The sequence below is a fragment of the Phyllostomus hastatus genome, unplaced genomic scaffold (genome assembly GCF_019186645.2).
Source record: "Phyllostomus hastatus isolate PE091 unplaced genomic scaffold, TTU_PhHast_1.1 phas_contig_210, whole genome shotgun sequence".
NCBI lineage: Eukaryota > Metazoa > Chordata > Mammalia > Chiroptera > Phyllostomidae > Phyllostomus > Phyllostomus hastatus.
The window spans coordinates 37,015,097-37,033,975 of NW_025333737.1; the positions used below are offsets into that span (position 1 = coordinate 37,015,097).

Sequence of the window (18,879 nt, forward strand, 5' to 3'; positions counted from 1 at the left end):
GCCAGGCTCAGGTTCCTCAGGGACACGCCACTGGTCAGTCACCCCGGTCTCCCTATGCACCCCACACCACCCTGTTATTGACTACACATCCCCCACAGACCCCCAGTGGAACCCCAGTCCCCTGAGGCCCATGTGCGGGTCACTGGTCCCCACCAGAGCCTGGGGCAGGGTCCACCGCTCGGTGTCAACAAAGGGAAGACAGCGTGACATCCACTCAGCATTTCCTGGGCGGGGTGGGGGCGGGGAGGAAGTGGGAGGAAAAGGAAGCACAGCACCTTTGTCCCACATGTGTCCCAGCTCAATGCCCGAACCCCCAAAGCCACTGTTTAATACGTTTGACCCCCAACGCCTTGGGGACGTGGTTCTCTTTCTGGGGACAGACACAGAGAAGCAGTTAGGTGGCCATGGAGACGCCGGCCGCAGGGTGACACGAGGCTGCAGCGAAAGGGGGAACGGGCACCCGGGGGGGACACGGATGGACGGGCTGCGCTGGGCTCGCGGAGGGCGGCCGTGGGACACGCGTGCTGTCACGGCCCATCCTCGTCACAGGGCTCAAACCCAAGTAAAACCCAGCGAGGCAGTGCTTCGGGGCGTGTGCGTGCGCGTGCATACGCATGCGTGCGCATCTACACCGACGTCTACATCCTGCCCTAGAGGACGCAGAGCGACCCCTATGGTCCGCAGGCCCAGAGCCGGTGGGGGTGGGGGGGACGGGGGACTGGGGGCGCACACAGTTGCTCACTGCTTTGTGTACAGAAGAGACAGGAAGATGAAGGAGGCCCCGGGGGCTGAGGACACCGTGATCCACGGACCCACTTGGCGTCTCTGAGGCCCTGGGAGGGTGGTCGAGGGAGCCCGGGACCACCTCCCTCCCCGTGGGCCGGCCCAGGGCTCGGCTCACTGGGGCCCCGCCCCCAGGCCAGTCCCCACCTGTTTTTGCCAACAAGAGCTTCTTGTGCCTCAGCCACGCCCCCTCATTTACATGTCTGTACTGGTGGGTGGAGCCTGTCTGGTTCTCTGCAGAAAGTTTGTCCCCCTCTGTCCCCGTCCCGCGCCATTGGCAGATAAAACCCTACCCAGTGCGGGGTCTCCGTGGCCGCCCAGTGGGAGGTAGGCTGGGGCGGGCCCCCCACCACTGGCAGCCGCAGAGGGTCACTGACGAAGGGATGAGAGGCTGGGAACCATTACCCTGTCTGGCCCCGCCCCCCTTTCTCTCTCTTCTTCTTTTCCTCTCTCTGCCCTTCCTGCCTCCCTCTCCCTCTCTCTTCCGGCCCCCGTCTCCCCTCCACTCACATATCAATATTAGCTGCAGGAATTCCACTAAGCGACGTCCTATGACACGACATTGGTTGGAAAGGCTGAGAGAGGTGTCGGTGAGATCTCTCTGTGGGGGCCTCCCCCAGAGGCTCAGCAACCCGTGATGATGCATCTTTTGAAACGGTGCCTGGCTGACCCCGGACGCCCCTGCAAGCCCAGCGTTTGCTGGCCTGAAACACCCGAAGGGCTGAATTTACCTGGACTTCCCGTCTGCTCTGGTGGCTCGGGGACAGAGGCCCCTGCGCTGCCCCGGCCACACCCATCACTGCCCCCAACGGCCCCCCACCCAGTGTCTGCGTGAAGGAGCCCTTCCGAATGGGACTGAGTTTCGAAGGCAAGACGAGGGAGTGGGCGAGGGGCCCGGCGGCGCAAACATGCACCTCACACACCGGGGCCCGGTTCCGGCACCGGCCTGGGGCTGTATTTGCCCCGGTGGGACACGCGTGCTCCTAACACTCGCTCTGAAACTCCCGCAAGCGTTTCCTGGCTTCTTCGAGAAACTGCTTGTGCAACTTGTTCTGCTCTAGAATTTGCTGCTCCCGGTCCCGGATCATCTGACTGTGCCTGTTGTCGTCGTCATTGGTGCTGCTGGTGGCCGGCGGGGAAGCGGGACTGCGCTCAGGGGCCCCTTCCTTCTCCTGGTCCGGACAGGAGGCGGCCTGGCTCGGGGCCGGCCGCGGTCTCCTCTCGGCCCCGCTCTGGTCCCCGCCTTCGGTCTGGCCGGGGGCTTCCAAGCGCACCTCTGGGTGCTCGAGCAATCCCAGCCACACTGGTCTTCTCTGCTCCGTCTTCTGCTTCTGCCTCGAGGCCACCGGGCCATCTCTGTCCGCCTGGCCCCGCGGGTCACACTGCAGGGGGTGCGTGTCCAGTCTGGGCAGCCCGAGTCTGGACGCCGTGCGGCCCCAGGGCAGGCTTCCCTCACCGACGGGTGTTCCTGCCCCGGGAGATGACGGGGCCTTCGCGCCCTCCACCGCCGGCCTGACCGTCCTCCGCCAGGCGTGGCCCTCCAGCCTGCTCAGCGCCTTCTGCAGGCTGGTTCTGGGCGACGCGTGGCTGGCACCCACCTCGGCCAGCCCCGTCTCCAGCTCCCCGTCCGCCGCCGGCTTCTCCCTCCACGTCCCCACGGGGCGTCCGTGCCCCTCTGAGGAGCCCTGTTCTTCGTGGGGGCTCACCTCCAACCCCAGCCTGGACGTGAGGTGCAGGCTCAGGTGTCTCTTCAGCTTCCTGTTCATGTCAAACAGCTCCTGGAAGGCGGACTCCAGCTCTCTCTGCCACCTGCTCTTGCCGCTGTGCTGGCCCAGGGACGCCAGGGGCGAAGCTCCGCCTCCGTGGGTGTGGCTGACCGGCCACACCGGTGCCAGACTGTCCACCTGAGCCTGGGGACACTGACCCAGACCGTTGCTTTTCAGGCTTGGGGCCAGACAAGCCGTCCTCCCCAGCTGCCTCCTCCAGGGCCGGGGAGGGTCCTCCTCCCTTTCTCCCAGGAGTGTGGTCCCCCCCGCCGCCGCAGTCCAGAGCTTTCCTGCCGCCAGGCCCCTGCTCACCCGAGGGCCAGCGGGACAGCAACCACCGTGGGTCTTCCTGGAAGACCCCCCCGTCCCTTTATGCTTCTCAGGATGGCCTGGGGGAGGATGCGGCCAGCCCGTGACTTTGCCGGCCCCCTTCCTTTCCACGCCCACCGCCGTCCTCCGGAACTTGCTGGGACAGGGCTTCGGCCTGACCGGGTCTTCCCGGCGACACCGCTCTCCTCTGCCAGCTGCTCTCTGCCTCTCCCAGGCCGCTCCTCGGCGGGCCAGGCCCTCCACGGTGGGCTTACGCCCCTCGGCCCAGCCTCCTCCCACACCTAACAGGTGCGCTAGATGCAGCCTCACCAGGCCCGGGGTGCGCTGGCCAGGGGCCCCCCACCCCTCTGCCCACAGCGCCTCGGACAGGCGCGGGGGCCGCTGGCCTCTCCACTGCCTGAGGTCCGGCCTTCCACGCAGAGCGAGGCCGCCGTCCTCCATGACCTGCAGCAGCCTCTGCCTCTGCCGGCACAGCCAGGCCTCGTCCTCGGGGTCGGGGGTCGGGCGCGCCGCTCTCTCCGCTCGCCTCTTCATGGCGGAGACCCCGGCAGACGGGGTGTCGGTCGAGGGAGGCTGGCGGGAGCTGGGGGCACGAGGGGCCGAGGAGCCACGGAGGCCACGGCTTTTCCACGTCACGCCTGCGAGGGCTGGAGGACACACGCCACTGCCCGGAGGGTGAGCAAGGCCCTGGGGACAAGGCACACGGGCCGAGTGAGGGACAGGCTCTCCCTCCACGCCCGCCCCCAGCGCCCACCCCCCGCCTCCCAGTCTCCGTCGCGCACACCTTGAACGGGGTCCCGACGGGCCGCTGTCTGCGGCGGGGGACATGGGCCAGCCAGCGCCTGCAGACGCTCTGACGCAACCGGAGGGCGGTGCTCCCGGCGTCTCTCGGGTGGGGGCCAGGGATGGCGCTGTGGTCACAGCAGGGACCTGGCCCGAGGGGCAACAGCGCCCAGGTGAGACACGGGCGAGCTCAGGCTGGGGGTGGAGGGGTGCAAGTGATGGGCCCTCTGGAAGGACAGCTCTCAGCACTTGTAAATGACAGGGGGACCCAGTGCAGGCACTGGCTGGGCGGGGGGGGCCCTGTGGAAGGAGGTGCATGTGTGCATGCGTGTGCAAGCTGTGTGTGCGTGTGTGCACACTCGGTACTAGAATCCAATGCAAACCAATCAGAGAGCTGCTATCACTTCTGTTCACACGACCCCCAACTCTTCCCTTGTGTGATCATCAGAGGAAGGCTCTGGGCCATCAGAAAGGGACGGGGGCTCCGGCCTGCCCAGGGCACCTGCCGCTGAGGTCAGAGACCGCCAGCCTGGGGCCGCGGCGGCCCGTGGTGCCGCCCCTCCCCGCTCCCACTCAGTCCGGGCGGAGCCGGGCGGAGCCCCGGAGCCCGGCAGCGGCAGCGGCAGCGGCAGCTCCTGGGCTACGGGCAGCTCCGCTCGAGGTACTTTTTAATAGTGACCTGTGCCGTAAGGGGCTCTTATCACCCTGGGTTCACAGGTGGGGAAACTGGCCCCAGATCACACAGCCGGCAGGCGGCAGAGACAGGCCCTCTGCCACTGGGGTCAACACGCGCAGAGACTGTGAGCGACCTCGCCCGGTCTCGCTGCCGCCAGCCTCGGGGAACATGCCAGTCTGCCCAGCGCCCTGGCGAGCCAGAGGGGGCGAGAGAGCGGGCACACCGCACACTGGGACCAAGGTTTCCGACGAAGGCGCCGAGGCCACCCAGCGGGGGAGGCACAGGGTTGCTTTCCCCCGACAAGCGGTGCTGGGGCAGGGGACCTCACGTGCAGAGAAGGTGAATTCAGACCCTTACCTCGCCACAGACAACCTCGCCCGCCCACCCCCAAGGGCTAACTGGGAACGGGGCAGAGCCCTAGGTCCGAGGTCTAAAACTACAGACGCTGGGCAGAGAAGGAAGTGTATCTTCACGACCTTGGCCTACGCAAAGGTTTCTTAGGTGCACCGTGGGAAGCACAAGCAATAACAGAAATGGATAAACTGGGCGCCATCAAAATCCAACGCCTCTGCGGCTCAGAAGACGCCGAGAGCCAGTAACACCACGAGGCCCCGAGAGGGAGGGAGCAGCAGCAGCAAACCACACGCCCAGCGGAAGGCCCGGGGCCAGGCCGCACGCACACTGCCCACTGCCCACTCGGGGGACACGGGCAGCCCCGTTCGAACACGGGCAAGAGATGGAAGCCCTGGCCGGGGTGGCTCCTCTGGTTAGGGTGTGGCCCCGTCCCACACACAGGAAGGTCATGGGTTCGATTCCCGGTCAGGGCACATGCCCAGGTGACGGCTTCCATCCCCAGTTGGGGTCACCTCCCTCGGACAGACAGCCTGGGTCACACGACAGGGAGGTGTAATCCCCCCACCCCCCGAGACCCGGTTTCCCATCAGAGAGTGGGGACAGGAATGGCACTCACACCCTGGGGTGGGTTGGCAGGACAGTGAGAGAGGGTGCCGCGGGTGGCGGGGGGGGGGGGGGGAGGTGCGAGCCGCCCCAGTCCCACGAGCCTGCTGTCCAGTCTCCACGGTAACCAGTGGCATGTCCACAGACAAGCCCCACTTCACCCTGTTTCCTTCACACTCGCCACCTTGTCTGGTCAAACGTCTGTGAACTCACACCCTGCCCTGGGCCTCTGTGGGAGGAGCTCCGGGGGCACAAGATGCGGCTGGTCCTCATACCACACTCTGAGCAGCGCAGCCCAGGTCTCCACTCTGTGTCCCTGTCCTGACCCGTCCCTCCTGGCTGGCCTCCTCCCCCACAGCAGCTGAGCCCCTCTGGGAGCCTCCCACCCAGGCCCCCACACCCACGCCTGACCCCTCCTCCAGCACGGAGGCTCCAGCCTGTCACCTTGGTCTTGTTGGAGGTTCAGCAGCGTGACCTCAGAGCCTACGCCAGCCAGTCTCCGGCCGCCTGCACCCTCATCACCTGAGCTGCTCCTTAAATGCAGATTCCAGGGCTCTGCCCCGGACAGGTCCTACCCCAGGTTCTGCAGGGGGCACCCATGACCTTGCTCAGCTAACCAGCCACCTCGAGGGGCAGTCCCCGGGCTACAGGGGGGATGGTCCCGCAGGTCACGGGCTGACTCCCCCTGCCCCGCAGCACGCAGCTGCCAAGCCCCCTGCCTTCCACACCCCCACACCCAGGGCCAGGCAGCACCCAGCACCCAGCCTCCTCTTCCTCATCCGGACACCTGCAATCCCGCCCACGCGTCCCCGGACAGGCCGGGTCCCCTCCCTCCACCTGCATCCCTTGACCTCTGCAGGGACATGGAAACTGCGCCGGCCTCGCCCAAGGCCTGCAGACTCGGCGTCTGGGGTGGCGTGGGGTGGTGCTTTTTTTTCCCCTGTGAAACACATAAAAATAGATATAAAAGGGCTCCCATTGGCTGGCAGGGCCGGAGAGAGCACATTTCCATGTAATTAAAGCTTACTTTCATATGTAAAGTTCATCACTCCTCCCTCTGTCTCCCGGAGTCTGCAGAGCAGGTAGCACTTGGCCTTTCTGGGGAATAGTGGGGTATCTTTAGGGCTGTGGTACAGGGAATGGCTGCAGGTTTTTAAGCGGTATGGTGGGGGGGAGCCGTATAGGACAGGGTCCCCCTAAGCCAAATGACACCAGAATGTGATCTGAGTTCTTGCGGTCGGCTTTTTGCAGCTTCCCGTGTCCTCCTGGGTGTGGTTCTCTGGGCCTGTCCGCTAGCACCCATCCTTGTCTCTCGGGGCGTCCACGCTGAGCAGTTTGCTGCAGCTGGAACAGAGCCCGGGCACTGGCGCTCCGCCCTGACTCAACCCTGGGAGTGTGGAATCGGACACCCACAGCACACCGTCACCCCCCGGGGCTGGGCTCCGGCCGTGCTGCTGGAAGGCGGCCCACCCGCTCAGACCTGCAGCAGGCTGAGCTCCTGGCGGCTCCAACGAGACCAAGAGGACAGGGACGCACCCACAAGTCAGAGGTGAGCCCCCAGGTCCAACCACGCAGGGGCCAACTCGGGGCCTGGGGTCCGAGGCTGCAAGCTGACAAGGGGCCGGAGCTGCTGAGCCCGGAGTCGTTGGCAAACACGCGGCCACCAGAAGAGCCCGGGCGACCTCCGCCTGCGTCGTCAGAAACACCTCGTAGAACGAACGAGTGGGGTCACGGTCTGGCCCAGCCCAGGCTGCGCTGGTCAGACCTCATAGACGCCCTGGGCCCCGTGGGACACACACTCGTGGCAGAGGCCCATTGACGCCCGAGGAGCACCCGCCACTTCCCTCCACGCGGGAGGGAATACCTGGGCGCGTCCCGGGAGCGAGGCCTGGCCCGTGGGGAGGCCCAGTCAGCGCCGATGTGCGAGACAAAGGATGGACCCCAGGCGCCGGGGCGGACAGCCAGCCGCCTGTCCGGACGACTTTAAAAAGGCGGACGCTCCGATGTCCAGCAGCACCCAACTAGACGACGTCATGGGAGAAAAGTCCCCACGTCAAAACACAACCACAGCAGCGCTCCGCCGTCAACAGGAAACACACACTAGAGGGTACACGAGTCGCCTGGATGTCCTCGGCGACCTGACTCAACAAGGAGACACCTGACGGACGGACGGACAGACGGACGGACAGCTGCGTCTCCCCAGACAGGGGGCAGGACGGCGGCGAGGGAGGGATGGGAGGAGGGGCTGCGACCCCAGGATTCCCGATGATGAACAGGGAAAACACAAACAAGAAAACCTGGCAAAGGAAGAGAAGTCCTAAAGAACCAAGACTGTGGCCTGGCTGGCATAGCTCAGTGGATTGAGCTCGGGCTGTGAACCGAAGCATCGCAGGTTCGATTCCCAGTCAGGGCACATGCCTGGGTTGCAGGCCACGGCCCCCAGCGACCACACATTGATGTTTCTCTCTTTCTCCCTCCCTTCCCTCTCTGAAAATAAATAAATAAAATCTTAAAAAAAAAAAAAGAACCAAGACTGTTCTCGGGGGGGCTGGCAGGTGGTAGAAACGTCTAGAACGGCACGCCAAGATGGTCAAGAGCATTAACTGTGTGACCAGTGGGGGGGGGGGCGCGTTTCTTAACGCAGGCAGCCTGTTTGCCCACCTGTAGCCCAGGAGTGATGACAGCAGCATCGGCCCCCGCAGATGCTGGCACTCAGCGCCATCACAAACACCCCGGCACCCAGCACGCTATTTGGGGAGGGGGTGGTACTTACTGTGCGCGTCTCCAGATGACGGAGCTAGAGACAGACCACCGAGGGTGCGTTACAGAGAGGCAGGAACTGACAGGGCAGAAAGGAGCACTTCCTACGGGCTTGTGTTGAAATCATGGAGCTGACTTGGTAGGTAGTGAGATGCCCATCCCTGGAGGCATCCAAGCCAAGCCCAGACAAAACAAACATCAGAAGCATTTTTAAACTCCTATTTCCTGAATTCTAACCTCTAAAAATATACTTTGTGACACCCAGGGCCTTGGCTTTCGGCCACTGCTTGACTCCCAGCTAGATTCCGAAGTGGCAGGCGGTCCGTAAGCCCCTGGGCTTTGGACGGGCTGCATCAGAACCGCCGGGGCGGGGGTGGTCATGGTAGCACACGAGCCTGGCAAGGCTCCCCTGCAGGTTTTCCGCCCCTGCCCTGGGCGGGGCTCGTGAACGCTGCTGTGTCACCATCTCCCAATGCACACACAGGGCTGGGACCGTTCTGGGAGACCCAGGTGGCCGGGCAGCCGGCCTTGGGGACAAGCACAGTCTCGCCACGTCCCCAGCACCCCTGGGTCCGCTTCACAAAGACACGCAGGAGGCACAGACTCCGCACCCAGGGAGACACCGGGCTGCCAGGCGGGCCGCTCACGGCCCATCCAGCCGGCGGCCTCCTAAATGCTCTCGGCCGTATTAGCCATGGGGGTCCCTCGGACCTTACGGAGTCCAGGTAGGCCGCCTGGGTCAGGGGTCCCCACTACCAGCAGCTGTCTTGCTGCAGGATGGCTCCCCCTCCCCCTCCACGCCTCCAAGCAGCCCCATTCACCCCCAACTCCACGCCGCTGCCTTCCAGATCAGCGTGTGCACAGAGAGCCCCGGGGCCCGGGGCCCCGCAAACCCGCCTTCCGGACAGGCGGCCTGAAGGCCCCGAGCGGCCCACTGACCGAGGTCCGAGGTCGGCTGGACCTGCAGCTCCTGCCTCTAGCAGCAGCCAGTGTCTGCCCAGCTGGTGACCTGTGGCAGGCCGCTGCCATGGTGACGACAGAGCTGCTGTGCTGTGACCTCAGAGCAGGGGTGAAGTCAGGGGCAGTGGAGAGCCAGCCAGAGCCCAAGCACCTGTCGGGGGCACCTGCGGTGAGTCCACCAGGCCCCAAGATTCTGGGGCCTGGGCCAGATGGAACACACCGGAAACCTGGAGGGTGATGTCCAACCCCGTTTCCAGCGCCGGAGGCAGGTGCGGGCTCCTGACACCCTGGGCGCCGGCCCTCAGCCGCGCAACCTTGGGCGGGTCACGAGCTCTTCCCATCCAGAGAACAGAGGACCCCTGCCCGCCCTGCCCCCCCCAGTCCTAGGGAGTGAGGTCCTTCTGCACTGCAACGCCCGGACGATCGAGAGAGAGAGAGAGAGAGAGAGAGAGAGAGAGAGAGAGAGACTGACTCTGCCTGGTGGTGTTTTGTTGTTGTTTTGGTTTTTGGTTTTCACCCCTGCCTTCCAGAGCTGGCCTATGAAAAGCAAAGAGCACCCTAGATTTGCTCCTTCACCCCCGACCCGGGGTCAACTGGGCCAAGGGGTCCAGGAGTCCCGGCCGAGAATCGGGGACTGGTGGAGCCCGTCAGAGCTCCGCCCTAACGCCGTCCCTCCTCACAGCTGTCTGTGCCCAGCAGGCCCCGGCTGGCCCCGTGACCCAGGGACGCTGGAGGGTCAGAGGTGAACCGCGAGCAGGGCTAGAGAAGAGCCCCCGGGAGAGAAGCGCGCGTGTCCGGGAAGTCACGTGCCCCCACAGCCGCCCTGCTGCAGGGGGGACCCGGTCCCGAAACAGACGCTCTGCTCTGAGCGGACATGGACCCGAAGCCCACAGATGACCCTCTCGTGACCACCACTGACCCTCCGGCCCGCTCCTGGGGGCGAATGAGGCGCTGCCTCTTAAAAACGCCCGAGACCCCAGCGCCCACCCGGGGCTGCAGCAGGAACGCCCAGCAGCCACCGGGCCGTGAGTGACCTCTCAACCACCAGAGCGGCCAGGGCACGGCCGGAACAGGCCGCGTGCAGACCGTGGGAGGTAGGAGTCCTACTCAGTGCCGGGTCCGGCATGATCACTAGTACGTCACACCCCTCACGTCACGTGGCCTGCGCCAAAAGCCCTGCCACGTCCCTGAATGCAGGGGCTGTGGGAAGAACGGCGCAGACAGAGCCAGGCTGGCACGTTGCAGGCGGGACAAAGAATGGCACCGGTGAGGAGCAATGGCGGGGGGGGGGGGGGCGGTCCACCTTCCTGCTCCACGCATGTGACTGCTCTTCACCAGCCCAGGGGACACAGGCCAAGGGTCTCTCAGATCATCATCGTCCAATGTCTCAAAACTCTAGCTGGGGGACGGGACCGACGTCCCCAGAGCCCCTCCCCTGCTAGGCGCACTGGACCCATTCCCAGAAGTTTACCTGGTGTCTGCTGTGGCGCAGCCCTGAGGACGTCAGTCCTGTGGCCACGGAAGAGGACACCGAGGGCCACAGTGGCCCCAAGTCGGGGCTCAGAGCCGGTTCCGGCTGGCTGCAAAGCCGGGCTCTCCCTCCCAGCACCTTCCAGTGAGTGCTGGAAGCACTCCCCGACAGGCCAGGCCACCGCCTCACCCTGCCCTCCCTCACTCCGTGAAGGCTCAGCCGTCCAAGTGCTTTCTCACCAGGGCCTCCCACCAACCAGGGCAGCCGCAGCCAGCCGGGCGCAGCGCCCCAGGCTCTGCTGAGTCTGTGAGGGTGCCCTGCCCCGACCGGGGAGCCAGGAACGCCGCTCCTCGGCCCCTGTGCTCACCGGCTGGCTCACGGGCTGAGAAAACGTGGGCAGAGGTGACGGGGAACTTGACAGTTGGAAAACTTTACTTTAAGTAATAGCTAATAGGCTTAGTAATCAATGCCTGTAAAAGCTTTGTTCCAGGAACAGAAGGTGAGACCCACCCAGACTCCAGGAGACTGGAAGCAGTTCCACCTTTGTGCCCCGGGAGGGGGGCCAGCAACTTAAGGTGGCATCTGAGCCATGGGCTCCAGGGCGAGGTGACCGCCGCCTGGGGCATAGCCTAAGACCACCGCCCAGGTCTAGAAGTGGTTTTTTTAGTCCAATGAACTCCTCCCTGAGTTTCAAACCCCCTCCCTGCACCTTGTTTGCTCCCTGCTGTGGAAACCTGGGCCTGGAAAGAAAAGGGAAGATGGTCCGTTAGGGTGCGAACCCGCCATCTCCCCAGACAGTTGGCCATCCAAATAAAGCGCCCACAGAGATTCAATTGCTGCCTGTATTTGTTTACTGGGTTTGGGGGTGACAGGCACCCCGGACGCCGGGGTATTTTCTGGTTCCCGAGTCGCTGCACTTTGGGGTCAGTGTGCAGGCAGACACCCACCCAAGGCACCTCTTGGCCTGGAGTCCGGCTGCTGTGAAGCAGGGAGCGGGGAACCAGGCGCAGGGTGACGCCACCCAGGAGGCTCCCACGAGCCGCGTCCTTGTGCCGCAGCCCTGGGCGTCGGGAGACACTTCCTCCAGGACCGGAGGGCGCCTGGCGGAGGCCCTGCGGCCTGTGCTGCAGTGGACGCTGCTGCCGGAGCCCAAGAGCAGCTGCGGACTCCGTCGTGGGGAGCTCAGCTGCTCCGGGCAGAACCTGGTTCACCCCGACAGGGTGCAGGGCAGCCGGCCTACCAGAGGCCTACCCCTGGAGGGCTGGCGAAGTCTCCCGGGGCAGCCGTGGCGTGCCTCTGGGTGTGCGCCACGAGGGGGCACACAGCCCGGCCGATACGGACCCGGCAGAAAAGCAGCTCCCGAGTCTCATCTCAAACACGCAGGTAACCCCGCCAGGCGTCCTCTGGGTGCCGCACGATCGCGGCAGCTGCGGCGGCTCCCCACGGTGGAAACCGCTGGAGTGCGGAGCCACACGCGTGCGAATAAAGCCCGTCGGAAGCCCAGCCCGTGTCCCATCGGGGAGAAGCCCCCACCCGTCTCGGCCTCCCGGTCCCCGAGGCCTGCAGTGATGCCGCAGCCCGCGGGTCCATCACAGGCCGTTTAGGAAACGCTGACGAGCAGAAGGAGAGAAGACCGCCCCTGCTGAGAGCCGGGCGGGACGTCCTTCCAGACCGTCCCCCGCCCCGCCCGCCGGCCCCGCCCCCCGTCTGCCACGAGGTCGGGACGCACCGGAAGGGGTGCGACCACGTGCAGCAGCCAGGGACCCGGCGCCAGGACTCGGGACGGAGCCGGCGCTGAGAACCGGAAAGCGTTCAGGCTTGTCGCTCTGGATACGCGCTGAACACCTTCCCGGGTCACACACAGCGCCCTGTGCCGCCGCCGCTTAAAGGGCCTGCTCCCTATTCTGCTGCCGGGATGGGGCTTACTTTAGCTGGCTCATCTCCAACTGAGGGGAAGCCCTCACGAACAAGGCCAGTCCTTGGGTGTCCCCCTGCCCCCCGCCCCGTGGGCCCCCACCCTCCACCCACCCGAGCGGCGGACCACCACTCCCTGCTCCCCGGAGGCTGGACGAGGACCAGGCTCTTCCCTGGCATGTTAAAACCTCTTCTCCCTCTGTTTGCTAACAGGGTGACACTGAGCAAGTAAGTCGCTCCCTCGCCCAGGCCTCCGCCTGCTCATCCGTGAAATGGGGATGGCAATGGAGAATGAACTGAGGTGACACTGGAATGTGCAGAACACGACCCCAAGCCCTTGGCGCTGGGCAGCGAGTGACAGCTGTGGCTGCTGTCCCCGCTGTCAGCAGTGCTGTCTGTCCCAGCCCCTGGCTGCTGCTTGGCGTCCCTCTCAGCGACACCGGGACTCCTCTGCGCGCCCCTGTGGCAGCCGCCCCATCCCCCAGGGCTGTGTGAGGATCACGGGTCCGGCACGGGGTCTCGGGTCTCCCACAGAAGGCGTTCCCGACTCGGAGCCTCCTGTGGCCCCACCCTCGGCACCTGTCCTCTGCCCCGGCCCCAGGAGCGAGCGCAGGCAAACCCTCACCTCCTGCCTGCAGGTGGGGAAACCGAGGTGGGGCACCTGCCAAGGCCCCTGCCCTAGCCTGGGGGGGGGGGCTACACACGGCACCCCCCACCCGCCCCTCTGCCGCCCCTCCTCCTGCACCCGGGCATCTCATTGGCCCCTTCCCACCTGACACCCCGCAGTCCTCGTCGCCCCCACCCTTCTTGGTCAGACCCTCTGGCACCCACACAGAAGCCTGGCCAAGCCCCCTGGACACTGTCTGTCTGTCCGTCCAGTGCACTCCTGCACCATTCTATTCATGCCCGCCCCCACACGGCCTTGCATGCCTTGCTTTGGAGACAGCCACTCACTGCTCTCCGCAAACTCCTGGGCAGCGCCCGCTGCCCTGTGCCCGCTGGCTCGCCCTGGGTCCTGGGGACAGTCCACGTGATGAGGTGGAGCCCCGATATTTGGTTCCAATCACCCTCTTGGGCCTCCCTACTCCCCAGTCCCCCACTCTGGCCCGTTCTGGACCCAGAATGCCCCCTCACCTTTGCCAGGGCAGCCGGGCGGTCCCTCTGCTGAGCACACCTGGGCACTCGCACGCTGCCCCCACTAACACCGCGCCAGGTGCGCAGTCTCAGACCTAGGGGTCTCCACGCACCCCGGCCTTGTCTCCCGGCTCTGCTTTCCCTTTCTGGAAAGACCTTCCTGCCCCCTCGCCCCGGGTCCTCGTCTGCGGTGCATGCACACTGGGACGTGGAGGGGGTGTCCGGGCAGGCGCCTGCGTCCAGCTCCTGGCAGAGAGGCGCCCGTGACATTTACAGCCCCCTCGCCACCACTGCCTCGCGCCCCTCCTGTCTTTCCTCCGCCTCTGTCTCCTCGAGGCTCCCTCTCTCTCCCGCTGGCCTCTCGTCCCCCATGCTGCCGGAGGTTCTCCGGGCACGTCTCGTAGCTGTTTTGTAACCCAAGGGGGTCATGGCCCCTCAGCCCCTCGGGTGTCAGAGCAGGGGGGAGTCTGCCTCAGGACTGGGGTGGCTGCAGGGCTGGGGTGGTGGGAAGCCCAGGAGCCCTGTACACCCCCGTTCCCCAGGGGCCCAATGTCACCCACCGCAGGTCCTCATCCGTGAGGTCTGCCTGGCCACCCTGCAGAGACAGCAGAGAACGGGTAGGGGCCGAGGACACACGCAGCTCACGCAGCACCGACCAGGGCTGGACTGCAGACCCTGAAGGACGGAGCTGCATCCAGTCCTCGGGTCCCAGACAGGGAGGGCTTGGGGGGGGGGGAGGCTCCCGTCCAGCCGCCGGCCACACCCGCTGCACAGCCTCCCTGCCCCCAACACAGCTCTTCCCTCCTCTGGCCTCCCAGCCCTGGGAGCTGCCGGCAACTCACCCCGGGGCCCTCTCCTGGGAGACCGAGTTCTCCCAGGGACACTGCCCAAAACTGAGCCCAGGAGCCCCAGTCCCCTGCACGGCCCCTCCTCAGCCTCCCACTAGAACCCCGTGTCTGCAGATCCCAAATACGCACGACACAGTGGGTCATGGCTCCTTCGTTAATTATTTGTGCAAAGCACATTGAACCTGACCCACTCTGTACCGCCGGGTGGGGGTGGGGGCTTTCGGGGGCCTGCCCGCCCCGACCCTGACCCACGCAGGGTTTACACCCACTCCCCCAGGGCCTGGCACTCCCCTCCCAAGGGCGGGGATAATGCTGCTGCTTCCTCGCAGCCCCCGGGCGGAGCCGGCACCCCCGCAGAGCTCAGACCCAGGACACACGGAACACAGACGATTATGCGCCACCTCGCCCGCCCCGCGCACTGGAGTCCGACTGACTCAGAGGAACCTCGTCTGCCTTGCTCCCCTGAGCATGTGTCAGGGGATGACAGGGCTGTCCTTGAGGGCTTGTGTGTCTTCTGGGGTGGCACCGTCTGGCCCCCATCGGTGCGTGCACAAAGCTGGCCATTCGCCCCGGCAGCCAGCCCGTCTCCACCTGGTGCTGGAGACCAGCAGGGGGGTTGCGGAGAGCAGTTTCTGGAGGTGGGGACACCCTGAGAGAGATGGCACCTCGGGCGCCCCTGTGGAGTGACATGGCCTTGGGCATCGCTACCCGGGCCGGAGGGGACATTTTATTCTCCAGCAACTGGCCCCGGCACCGGGCCCCTTGGTGGGCCAGCAGCTGCGGGCTCTCTGCGCTGTAGCCCTGCCCGGCCATCGGCACCACAGAAAGCAAAGGACTCCGTCAGCAGAGGGAGGCGCCGGCCAGCAACGCATCCGGGCGGCTGCCTGCCTGTGCCCCCTTCCTGGCCAGGACGGCGCCTGGGCTCCCAGGAACCTGGCCCTCCTCTTTCCTCCTCCCCTTCATCCAAAACATCGCGACTTCAAGTCAGCTCTTTGCAGACCACAGTTCCAGGCCTCCCGGGCGAGAAGGGAGCTCCCGGAGACCCTCACACAAGGGCAGACAGCCAGCTGCTTCCCCAGCCGCCACCTCTGGCAGACACCAAGCTCGTTAACGAACCCGTGACCGGCCGGCCGTGAAAGGCACCAGCATGCTGCGTTAGAGGCCAGCCTTCAGCGTCCCCGCGGACGCCAGGCCGTCGCCCTGCCCCAGACCTCCGGGCCTCGGCAGCTCCCGGCCACACGAAATCACCTGCGGGGCTCTGAAAACTGCCACACAGAGGGCGGGGCCGGGCTCCCTGCGGCTGCAGAGGGACCCAGCCCCGAGTCACCTTTAAAAGGCCCCAGGCGGTTCTGCTCTCGGCCAGAGTGGCAAGTCGGACAAAGTCGTGAGCCTGTCCCACTCGGAGCAGAGGTGACAGGGAGAGGCCAATGCTTTCCTGTGAGGTTCAGGGCCCGCACGGCGGTGTCCGGCACTGCCCCCCTCCCAGCCGACCGAGCACAGCGGGGCTGCGTGTGGGATGGACAGGGCAGCCCCGCTCAGACTGGGCCCTCCCAAAACTCACGTCCAGCCAGACCTGGGAATGGGGCCTTATTTGGAAGCGAGGCCTTTGCTGATGCAACCCAGCGAGGGGGATGAGGTCGTGCGGGATGTGGGTGGGCCCTCGTCCAGGGACGGGTGTCCCTGAAGGAAGAGGGGAGTCCGGACACATGCACACGCGGGGGAGAAAGCCATGTGGGGACGGAGCAGAGACCGGCGGGATGTGTCTATGCGGCCAGGGCAGCCACGCATGGCCGAGCCCCCGCAGGCAGGAGGGGGCCCTGGAGCAGATTCTCCCTCGGAGCCTCGGGGAGGAGCCAGCCCTGCGCACACCCGGAATCTGGACTTCATACCTGAACCGTGGGAGGGTCACTCCCCACTGTCCTCGCCCCCCAGTGCCGGGCCGCCTGTTCCCGACACCCCAGGAATCTAACCCAGGGGGCTCTGCCCAGCAACTCTGGCCTCTGCAGGCCCCGCCGGGCCTCTGGGCAGGGACGCAGTTGAGGGCTGTGGCTGATTTTGACACGATGATTTGGACACAAACACCAGGAGGTCCAGGCCGAGGACAGAGTAGCACACAAAGCAAGAACGAGGCTCCAGGCATCCTGACACTCCCTGACCTTGACCCCTGGCTGCCCTGCGTCCAAACCCAAAGCAGAAACAGCCCCGCCCCAGCTGACCCTGAACAAGCACCAAGCGGCGGCAGCGCTGACCAGTGGTCCGAGGCCTGACCCCTTCCCACGCGCTGTCGCCAGCCCAGCCCGGGGCTCTCAGGACCCATGATGCCTTCTGGCCGTAGTCGGACTCTGCCCCAGGACTCGCTGGTGGGAAGCGGATCCCGGCTCCTCCCTCAACAGGAGCCTCTCCTCCCGCCTCCCATCACTCCAAGCACCAAAAGAGACCTTCCTTCTTTCCCCCAACTCCGGTTTTGTGGGAACTACTCCTCAAGCACGCCCCAGGCACAGGGGGCTTGAGTCACATGACGCCCACAGGTAGGAGCACCTGCGGCAGGGCAGCTTAAAGAGACAACTGGGGTGCAGCAAGGAGCCATGGGGGGCTGGGGGGCCCAGGGCTGACAAGAAAACCCGGAAACTGCCCCAAGGAGTCCATGCGGGGGAGGGCAGCCCCGCCTCCCCGCAGCTGGCTGTCAACGGGATGCTGGGCTGGCGGCGAGGTAGGAGCAGCAATTACACATGCGGAGAAGTCAGAGGGGATGCAGAGGCCCGCCTGGGGGGCTGCCGTCCTTCCGGTTACCCTCAACTTCCCCGGGAAACCGGGCTGGCCTGCGCCGGGGCTGCTCAGGCCTGCGAGGGTCAGACCTGCGTGGAAACCTCTGGGTGCCGGCTGGCCCTGCCCACTCCTGCTGTCCCTCCGTGCACCAGAACAAGTAACTGGGCTCCTCCTCCCTTGCTCACTCCCACCTTTTGTGGGTGGGGGGCAAGGGGCCTTGCGGGTAATAGATATTTCCAGGGATCCTAAGCAGCCACACAGCCTGGACCCCCTCCCTACCCCTTCCAGTCCCCCCAGCACCCAGTTCTGGTGCATCTCCTGAAAAAGTCGTCACCAGCACCAAGCCGCTCAAAGACCCGCCTTCCTGTCCCGCCCTGCGTGCGATGCCTTCTGAGTAGAACTCGGGGCAAGGAGCCGGCCCTGGGGCTCCGCGGGCCTTTCTGAGCAGCCCCTCTGGGCCCAGAGCCTGCAGGGGGAGGGAAGCATCCATCTACCCCAACTCAGTCGAGCGCGCCCCCAAACAGGGCTGGTAGGAGAGGCCTAGAGAGAGAAGCCATTCTCCACCCAGCCCCAAGCCCAGGGGAGCCCGACTGCCGAATTACACGTGAAAGTTTCTTCCTGGGGTCCCCGGCCCTCCAGCCCACCGAGGCCGAGGTTCCCCTCCACTCACACGCGCTGTGTCCCCCACTCTCCCCGCCTCCCACCCCCGCCCCGCGCTGGTATCCCAGGGCCCTCTGCCTGCCAAAACCCAATCCGTTCGCTGGCTCCCTTTTCTGGGGCTGGAGCTGCAGCGGAATTTCGGTGGAATTTTGAGGTTGAGAAGCATCTCGGCAGAGAAGGAAAGAAAGGGCGTGGAGGAGGGGGAAAGAAAGTGCGATTTTGGCGTCAACTTGCAGGACTGGAGAAGGCGCCGTGGGCCGGGGGGCAGGCACTGGGTCCTTCTGCAAGACGCGGGCGGGCGGGGCGCCCGCGCACCCTCGGGGGGTCCCGCGCGCCCCGCGGGAGCGGTGGGCACCCACAGGGCCGCGGCGGCCGTCGTCCTTACCTACGTCTGCATTGCAAAACGCCTGTTGCGGGTGCACCGGAGAGCAGCTGCAGGCGTCGGCCCAGCGGGGCAGCGTTCCCAACAGCAGGAGGCTGAGCGCGAGCCACAGGCTGAGGGCCGCGGCGCCCATGGCGGGCGGGGGGCGCGGGCCGGGGGCGCGGGCTCAGGGCTCGGCCGCCGCCGCCTGGGTTCGGGGCGCTCCCCTCTGCGCGGGCTGAGGCGCGCGGTCTCGCTGCGCTCCCGGGCGCGCCCTCCGCACCCAGCCCGCACTCGGCCGCACAAACTTTCTGGGGCTGTCCGAGGGTGGCGGCGGCGGGGGAGAGGTTGACGCGGAGAAGAAAGCGGTGGGAGGCGGCGAGGCGAGCGCGAGAGGCCCGTGTCCCGGCGGCTCCCCAGCCTTCTGTGGATGTGTGCGCCGCGGCCTCGGCCTGAGCCGGCCTTTTATAGTGCTCGGAGGACGTCGGGCTCCGCCGGCGACCAATGGGACTCAGGGAGCTCCGGAGGCCCCGCCCCCCGCGCCTCCCGCGCCTCCCCGGCCCTCCCCCTAGCCCGGCTTTTGTTGTGCCCAGCGTGGGGGCTCGCCGCTGCGCATCTGGCTCCCCACCTTCTCGGGCCGCACCTCGTAGCCTCCCAAATCGCCAGAGGTTGGGGCGGGGGCGATCTGGGGGGGGACAGCGCCCAGTGGG

General features: G+C 66.0%; 1 protein-coding gene across 1 annotated transcript in view; it reads right to left on the bottom strand.

The window, feature by feature from the left end:
• The window catches only part of TIMP2 (TIMP metallopeptidase inhibitor 2), a 39,372-nt gene extending 20,761 nt beyond the window's left edge, over positions 1–18,611 (bottom strand). Inside the window, exon 1 of the mRNA XM_045835950.1 lies at positions 18,194–18,611. Coding sequence (XP_045691906.1) covers positions 18,194–18,323 — 130 coding nt within the window. The 5' untranslated portion in view covers positions 18,324–18,611. The remainder of the gene's footprint in view (positions 1–18,193) is intronic.
• Positions 18,612–18,879: the final 268 nt, after the last annotated feature.